We start from the raw sequence: 8,394 nt of genomic DNA, 5'->3' as shown, positions 1-8,394 counted from the left end.
TATGTATATATACACATATAAACATAGAACACATATATACATGTATATATGTGTAATGTATGTCTATATGTATAAATAATTTATATATACATGTATGTATATATATACATGTATATATAATGGGTATATATGTGTATATATATATATATGTATATTAAAATACACACACATTCTGGTGCTGTTTATTATGTTTTTGTTTATTTGATAAGATTCTGATTTGATTGATGATGATCATCCTCCGTGTCCTCGGTGTCCTCCGTCCCCTCAGTGTCCCCCGTGTCCTCGGTGTCCAGTGTGTCCTCAGTGTCCAGTGTGTCCTCCGTGTCCCCCGTGTCCTCAGTGTCCTCGGTGTCCCCCGTGTCCCCCGTCCCCCCCGTGCTGCCGTCCCTCAGCTGGATGTTGATCCAGACGTTGCGTCGTTGGTTCCATTCCCCTGGAGCCTCCACCTCATACAGACGCTCCTGATGCTCGTGATGCTGCTGCAGGAACGTCCTGCAAACTAAAGACAACCAGCAGGGGGAGACAAAGGCAGCGAGCTGGTTTTAAAGACTCTTTATCGCACAGTGACACAGACGTCTGTGAACCACTCACTCTGCCACACCAAAGTCCACAGTGAGCTCAATCAAACACACAGTGATGGAGGCTGCAGAGGACCAGCAGCTCCTGTGCTTCTCTGTGGACTTTGGTGTGGGAGAGTGAGTGACGTGTGTAGTTGTGTTGTGTGTAGTTGTGCTGTGTGTGTAGTTGCGTTGTGTTGTGGTGTGTGTAGTTGTGTTGTGTGTGTAGTTGTGTAGTGTGTGTATGTCGTTGTGTTGTGTAGTCATGTTGTGTGTGTAGTGTTGTTGTTGTGTGAGTAGTTATGTTGTGTGTGTAGTTGTGTAGTTGGTTTGTGAACTCAGTGATGGAGGCAGCATTGGTTTTCTCTGTGGACTTTGGTGTGAGAGAGTGAGTGTTGTGTTGTGTGTAGTTGTTGTGTTGTGTGTGTAGTTGTGTTGTGTGTAGTTGTGCTGTGTGTGTAGTTGTGTTGTGTTGTGTGTAGTTGTGCTGTGTGTGTAGTTGTGTTGTGTTGTGTGTAGTTGTGCTGTGTGTGTAGTTGTGTTGTGGTGTGTGTAGTTGTGTTGTGTGCGTTGTTAGTCATGTTGTGTATGTAGTGTTGTTGTTGTGTAGTTGTGTTGTGTGTAGTCGTGCTGTGTGTAGTTGCGTTGTGTGTGTTGTTGTGTAGTGTGTGTAGTCATGTTGTTGTGTGAGTAGTTATGTTGTGTGTGTAGTTGTGTTGTTGCGTAGTGAACTCAGTGATGGAGGCAGCAGTGGTTTTCTCTGTGGACTTTGGTGTGAGAGAGTGAGTGTTGTGTTGTTGTTGTGTGGTTGTGTTGTTGTGTTGAGGCAGCAGTGGTATTCTCTATGGACTTTGGTGTGAGAGAGTGAGTGGAATCCAAACAAAACATCACCTGCTAACATGCTAACTGATAGCGGAGCGCTGAGCCCCAGAAACTCTTCTGTGGTGAAGGAGGAGCAAAAATCCTGCAGCATCTTCAGGCCGAAGCCCCGCCTCCTACGACTCCGCCTCACCAGCACGGTGTCGAGAACAGGAAGTAGGTAACAGCGAGCGCTCCAGTCGTCACAAAGACTTCCTGTGAGTTAAAGGAATAAATAATAATAATAATAAAATAAATCACCATGAGACTCTTGCTGTGATCGTTTACTTCATCTTTGAACCTTTGTGTTTGACGGAGTAGAAGCCTACAGCCTCTCCTTCACTCCACAGCAGCTTCAGTCTCTCCGTGCACGGATGAGGCAAGAACAGCGCCTCCTCCTGGACACACCTGTCCACCACTCCACTGAGCAGGAACACAATCAGCCTCTCCACCATCGACTGCACCTGAGACAACACAGCCACGCTCAGGTCAGGGCACTGATACTCTGCCATACATCACCACAGGTCAGGGCACTGATACTCTGCCATACATCACCACAGGTCAAGGCACTGATACTCTGCCATACTTCTACACAGGTCAGGCACTGATACTGTGCCATACTTTCTAGGTGAGGGCACTGATACTCTGCCATACTTGTACACAGGTGACTTACTGACACTAAGCCCCGCCTCAGTTCATTGGACGTTCGTAAAACGTCGTCCACGCTCCACCACTTCTCGTGCAGCCACAGCGCCACCACTGGAAGGATAAGGCATTACAAACACTGACACGTTTAAAAATGGGCGGAGCCTCCAGTTAAAATGTGTGACGTGAGTGTGGAAGAGCTAGCATTAGCTGGCTACGACGAATATATCCCCACCCCTCCTGGTTAAAGCTCCGCCCCCAAAACACAGTAAAAGATGAGGTTGCATTTTCTCGCTAATGTCAGCGTTAGCCGCTGCGAGAGCGTGGGCGGGGCGTGGCGCAGGTGGGCGGAGACTCATACACCTTGTTGTTGTGGGTCGTCGGGAAGGTGAAGCGTTGCCACGGAAACGTCTTCAAACAGCTGCAGACTCCTGACGTTGCTGCTGCTTATTTTGACCTGAAGAAACAGGAGCGACACCTAGTGGTCAGACTGTGTTCGACAGTTAAATGTGATACATTTATATGAATGAACATGTGAGTGAACCTTTGACGTCTGCGATGATTCAAACCATTCAGCGTCAGTGGGCGTCGACTTCAGAGAAGCTAAGTAGCGCTGAGATGCTAACGTGAGCGACGCGGCGTCCGCAGGAACGTCGACTGGAAACATGTGGTCACACGGTAAACAACGCTCTGTCAACAAACAAACAAACAGGAAATGTGGCTGAAATAGCTGCTGTTGTTGTTGTTGTTGTTGTGTTGCTATGGTTACAGAAACAAAACACATTCAACAAAAGTTAGAAAAACACAAACGTCACTAAAAACAGGTCAATCACGTGTTGTTAGTTTGCAGCGCCCCCTTGTGGAGATTCAGAGTAAACCATTCACACTGATTTTCACACACTTACGTTCACAATAATCGCATGAATGTAAATAAACGTCATAAATCTGTCTTTTCAGCAGTGACGACACAGCGATCCTTCACCAAACCACCTTTAAAAAACCGCCTGTTTAACGTTTATTCGCTCGTGCAAACGAATAAAACCAAGAAAGAGCAGATTTAACGAACTCCGTCGTGTTTTCACCTCCGTGTTTTCACATCGGCGCCTGATTTACGCTCATTATGAAACAGGTGATCCGCGTTCACGAGGAAATGTCCGCAGGTAGAAGGAGAACTGCCGCTAAACGGCACCCAGTGTCGTAAAAAGGGTCTGCGCTAGCTTAGCAATGCTAACGAGGACTTACGAGAGCAACACACAGTTGTTGTTGTTGTTGTTGTACTTACTTCACGTCTGTGCGGAAACGCTCCAATCTCCGTCAAGCTCGCGATTCAAACCCGGAAACGCGCAAGGCCTTCAAAATAAAAGCTAAAAAAAAAAGGTTCACGTTCCAGACAAAGAACACAGTAAAACGGCACCCACTAGTGTTCACAACGGGAACTGCAGTCCTCACGTCACTGAGGTGAAGAAACCGTCAGCAGGAGGCGCTTTAACACTGCTGCCCCCTACAGGTTAAACTAGGTGGTGAAACTCAGTTGTAAACACAGAGGACGCTGGTGTTTGACGTGTCTCTCACCTGGAACATGAATTATAAGAAGAACAGGTCAAAGGTCATCACCTGTGTGGACACTGTCCTCTGTCTGTCTGTGGACACTGTCCTCCAGTGAGGACGAGGACATGTTTGTCTGTTGTCTTGCTACAAAAAGACACATTTGTGAAAAAGATTTAAAAAATAAAAGAATATTGAATAAAATGAGTTATTTGTGCTGATGTGTGTGTGTGACCTCTGACCTTTGACCTTTGACCTAAACAACAAACAACAACTTCAGTTTTCATCCTTTATTTCAAATCTTTTGTCCATAAACAAACAAACAAACAAACACAGGAGAATAAAAGTCACCTGACCTGAAAAAGAATCTTTTCAAAGTAAAGTGCTTTGTTTACAAATATTTACAAACTTTAATTTGTTATTTTCTGATTCTGAAATCTATTTAGTTTGTTTCTGTTCAAACATACGGATTTATCAATTATCATCAATTATTCATTATTATTAATTATCATCAATTATTATTAATGATTAATTATCATCAATTATTCATTATTATCTTAATCTTAAAAAAAACACATTTGAAACATTTGTCGTCTTCTGATCGTTGATTTTAAATATTCAAAAACTTTATTTAAATTATTTTTACAGCCTTAAAAAAACAGATTTTTAATCATTTTTAAATTCATGTAAAGTCACACGTGTCCCTCTGCTGCCCCCTCATGGTCCTGATGGTCACTGCAGGAACTTTTAAATGTTTAGTCGATGATGGTCCATCGTACATTCTCATGTCCTCGTGTCTCCTCATGTCCTCGTGTCTCCTCATGTCCTCGTGTCTCCTCATGTCTTCATGTCTCCTCATGTCCATTCATGTCCTCGTGTCTCCTCATGTCCCTTCATGTCCTCGTGTCTCCTCATGTCCCTTCATGTCCTCGTGTCTCCTCATGTCCTCGTGTCTCCTCATGTCCTCATGTCTCCTCATGTCCTCTTGTCTCCTCATGTCCTTGTGTCTCCTCATGTCCTCATGTCTCCTCGTGTCTCCTCATGTCCCCACATGTCTCCTCATGTCTCCTCGTGTCTCCTCATGTCTCCTCTTGTCTCCTCTTGTCTCCTCATGTCCTCATGTCCCCTCATGTCCCCTTGTGTCTCCTCATGTCTCCTCGTGTCTCCTCATGTCTCCTCATGTCCCTTCATGTCCTCATGTCTCCTCATGTCTCCTCATGTCCCTTCATGTCCTCATGTCTCCTCGTGTCCTCATGTCCTCATGTCTCCTCGTGTCTCCTCATGTCTCCTCATGTCCCTTCATGTCCTCATGTCTCCTCATGTCCTCGTGTCTCCTCATGTCCCTTCATGTCCTCATGTCTCCTCATGTCCTCATGTCTCCTCATGTCCCCTCATGTCCCCTCATGTCCCCTCATGTCTCCTCATGTCTCCTCATGTCCTCATGTCTCCTCATGTCCTCATGTCTCCTCGTGTCCCTTCATGTCCTCATGTCTCCTCATGTCCTCATGTCTCCTCATGTCTCCTCATGTCCCCTCATGTCCCCTCATGTCCTCATGTCTCCTCATGTCCTCATGTCCTCATGTCTCCTCATGTCTCCTCATGTCCTCATGTCTCCTCGTGTCTCCTCATGTCCCTTCATGTCCTCATGTCCTCGTGTCTCCTCATGTCCCTTCATGTCCTCATGTCTCCTCATGTCCTCATGTCTCCTCATGTCCCCTCATGTCCCCTCATGTCTCCTCATGTCCTCATGTCTCCTCATGTCTCCTCATGTCTCCTCATGTCCTCATGTCTCCTCATGTCCTCATGTCCTCATGTCCCTCAGTTAAAGGTGCTGTCCCTCAGGGATCAGTGAGGAGAAGAAGGTTCTGAAGAAAACCCAGATGGTCCACATCACTGACGTCTGGTGTTCAGGAACCAGAACAGCTGTCATCGCTTCATCTCCTGCCATCATAGGCTCCTCCCCCTGTCTGTCAGCAACAAGCTCCTCCCCCTGTCTGTCAGCAACAAGCTCCTCCCTCTGCAGAGACAGGACACCATGTTATCATCTCAGTGATGGATGTTAGAGACAAAGAGGGACATGGTTTCTTACTGGATTCCTGTTCTGGTTCTGCTGGTTCTGGTTCTGCTGGTTCTGGTTCTGCTGGTCCTGGTTCTGCTGGTTCTGGTTCTGCTGGTTCTGGTTCTGCTGGTTCTGGTTCTGCTGGTCCTGGTTCTGCTGGACCTCCAGGGCCTGCAGGTGATCAGGTCTTCTGAAGGGAAACCAACCAACAGTGTGTCTGTGGAAGACAAAGAGACAAGAGGACATGAGTCTGTAAACCACTCACTGTTCCACACCAAAGTCCACACCTCTGCTGCCTCCTGTGGTCACTCTGTGTCACTGCTGCTTCGACACAGAGTGACCACAGGAGGCAGCAGAGGATCAACTCCTGAACATCACTGATTTACTCTGTGGGCTTTGGTGTGGGAGAGTGAGTGAGTGTTGTGTTGTGTTGTGTTGTGTTGTGTTGTGTTGTGTTGTGTTGTGTTGTGTTGTGTTGTGTTGTGTTGTGTTGTGTGTGTAGTTGCTTTGTGCGTAGTTGTGTAGTAGTTGTGTACTCACAGGTACAGCAGCAGTAGCGTGCTCACCACCAGCAGGAGGCGACTGAGGTCAGAGTTGAAGTAAACCATCATGATGAGGACTCCCACTCTGGCAGCAGAATAAAACCAGTCCAGCCAATCGTGTTCCGCCGCGTCCTCATCCTCCACCGCGGCTCCGCCCTGCGCGTTCATACGCAGGTTCTGATTGGCCACTCCCGCTGCGATGAAGGCCCCGCCCTGTGCTGCGTTCTGATTGGCCGGCAGGCCGGCGATGGGGTCCTCGTTGGCTAGCGGGGCCGGCGCGGGGACGACCTGGTGGGCGGGGACAGGAGGGTACTGGGCGGTGACTGAGGCCGGTAGAGAGGGGGCGGAGTTTGCTGCTGCCAAAGCGGCGTGGCTGTGGGCGGAGCCAAACAGAGTCACAATTAGAGTAGAAGAAGAAGAAGAAGAAGAAGAAGAAGAAGAAAGCGTTTAAAAACTCACTAGTGCAGATAAAAGTGTCGAGCATAGACGAGCTGCAGCCACAGCAGCTGCTCACCACTGTACAGGGAGTGGCTGGGAAATGTGGGCGGAGCCAGCTGCCACGCCCCCAACCTGTCGGGAGGAAACCTCGTTAATAAGCGTACGATATTTACGTACAGAGGTGTTACATCATAACAACATCATTGTGTAGTTGTGTTGTGTGTGTTGTTATGTGCGTAATTGTGTGTTGTGTCGTGTTGTGTAGTTCTGTGTGCAGGTGTTACATCATCGTTATTAAAAACAATACAATTGTGTAGTTGTGTCGTGTTGTGTAGTTGTGTGTGTAGGTGTTACATCATCGTTATTAATTACAATATAATTGTGTAGTTGTGTGTGTAGGTGTTACATCATCGTTATTAATTACAATATAATTGTGTAGTTGTGTGTGTAGGTGTTACATCATCGTTAATAACAACTTCATTGTTTCCTTGTTTTTGAAGCACTGACGTGTCACGTGACACCTGTCTTACCGTGCAGCGTCAGCAGGGGGCCACGCAGGACTCCATGGTGAGGTCCAGTGTCTCCTCTGTCTCAGCTCTGCTGTGTTGGACATGGACACAGACGCTGCTGTGAGACCATGTGGACGTTCTGTCTCTGTGGACTGAAGACAGGAAGTGTCCGTCAGCTGAAGACAGGAAGTGCCCGTCAGCTGAAGACAGGAAGTGTCCGTCAGCTGAAGACAGGAAGTGCCCGTCAGCCGAAGACAGTAAGTGTCCGTCAGCTGAAGACAGGAAGTGCCCGTCAGCCGAAGACAGGAAGTGTCCGTCAGCTGAAGACCAATCTAAAAGATCTTCAGCTGAGGAGGAAGAAGAGGAGGAGGAGGAGGAGTGTTTCTTCTTCTCACCTCAGCTCTGTGTTGATTCTTGAACGTAGAAACCAGGTGAAGAACGTGCACGGACTCTGTCTGACAACACACACACACACACACACACACACACACACACACACACACACACACAGCTGTCACATGACGTGTGAACGTTAAACACGTGAAACTTTAAAATCGTCATTTTCTTGGAGACAAACCTGTGTGAAGACGTCTCTGAGGTGAAGATGATCAGGTAACAGTTTACCACTGAAGATGAGTCTTTGATCACTGACCGCCTACACACACACACACACACAGAGACACACACACACACACAGAGACACACACACACACACACACAGACACACACACACACACACAGAGACACGCACACACACAGAGACACACACACACACACAGAGACACACACACACACACAGAGACACACACACACACACACACAGACACACACACACACAGAGACAGACACACACACACACACACACACACACACAGAGACACGCACACACACACAGAGACACACAGAGACACACACACACACACACACACAGAGACACACACACACAGACACACACAGACACACACAGACACACACACACACACACACACACACACACACACACACACACACACACACACACACACACACACACACACACACACACACACACACACAGCTTGTTATTAATGCTACGCCGACATTAGCCTCCGTCACTTACTTCCGCTAGCATTAGCATGCTAACGTACCGGTTTGGTGGGGTAGTCGTTGGACAGCAGCGTCTTCAGGTCCTTCACGGTCCAGTCCAGGTGGACCCGGTCCACACTGTGGTCCTTCAGAGTCTGGTTCGGTGATTTAATGAG

The 8,394-nt window shown here is 47.5% G+C and overlaps 2 protein-coding genes across 2 annotated transcripts in view; both read right to left on the bottom strand.

Annotated features, from left to right (window-relative positions):
- Positions 1–197: 197 nt before the first annotated feature.
- Positions 198–3,337, bottom strand: fam169b (family with sequence similarity 169 member B; the record flags this gene model as incomplete). The annotated part of the gene is made up of 7 exons (XM_083894362.1): positions 3,303–3,337; positions 2,605–2,750; positions 2,424–2,517; positions 2,089–2,174; positions 1,717–1,879; positions 1,449–1,631; positions 198–499 (listed from the first exon to the last, which is right to left on the bottom strand). The coding sequence occupies exons 2-7, from the start codon at positions 2,725–2,727 to the stop codon at positions 198–200; spliced, it is 951 nt and encodes a 316-aa protein (XP_083750488.1). The 5' UTR covers positions 2,728–2,750; positions 3,303–3,337.
- A 918-nt stretch (positions 3,338–4,255) lies between these two features.
- The window catches only part of herpud1 (homocysteine-inducible, endoplasmic reticulum stress-inducible, ubiquitin-like domain member 1), a gene marked incomplete at its 5' end in the record, with an annotated part of 4,178 nt that continues 39 nt past the window's right edge, over positions 4,256–8,394 (bottom strand). Inside the window, 8 exons of the mRNA XM_083893462.1 lie at positions 4,256–5,622; positions 5,695–5,881; positions 6,205–6,579; positions 6,666–6,776; positions 7,175–7,305; positions 7,549–7,608; positions 7,731–7,808; positions 8,281–8,394. The exon at positions 8,281–8,394 is cut by the window's right edge and continues 39 nt beyond it. Of these exons, the coding sequence (XP_083749588.1) occupies positions 5,428–5,622; positions 5,695–5,881; positions 6,205–6,579; positions 6,666–6,776; positions 7,175–7,305; positions 7,549–7,608; positions 7,731–7,808; positions 8,281–8,394 (1,251 nt within the window). The 3' untranslated portion in view covers positions 4,256–5,427. The remainder of the gene's footprint in view (positions 5,623–5,694; positions 5,882–6,204; positions 6,580–6,665; positions 6,777–7,174; positions 7,306–7,548; positions 7,609–7,730; positions 7,809–8,280) is intronic.

The sequence above is a fragment of the Microchirus variegatus genome, assembly GCF_963457635.1.
Source record: "Microchirus variegatus genome assembly, chromosome: 8".
In the NCBI taxonomy this organism is placed as follows: domain Eukaryota; kingdom Metazoa; phylum Chordata; class Actinopteri; order Pleuronectiformes; family Soleidae; genus Microchirus; species Microchirus variegatus.
The sequence above is the reverse complement of the archived record's forward strand: the minus strand, read 5'-3'. Positions and strand labels throughout refer to the sequence as shown.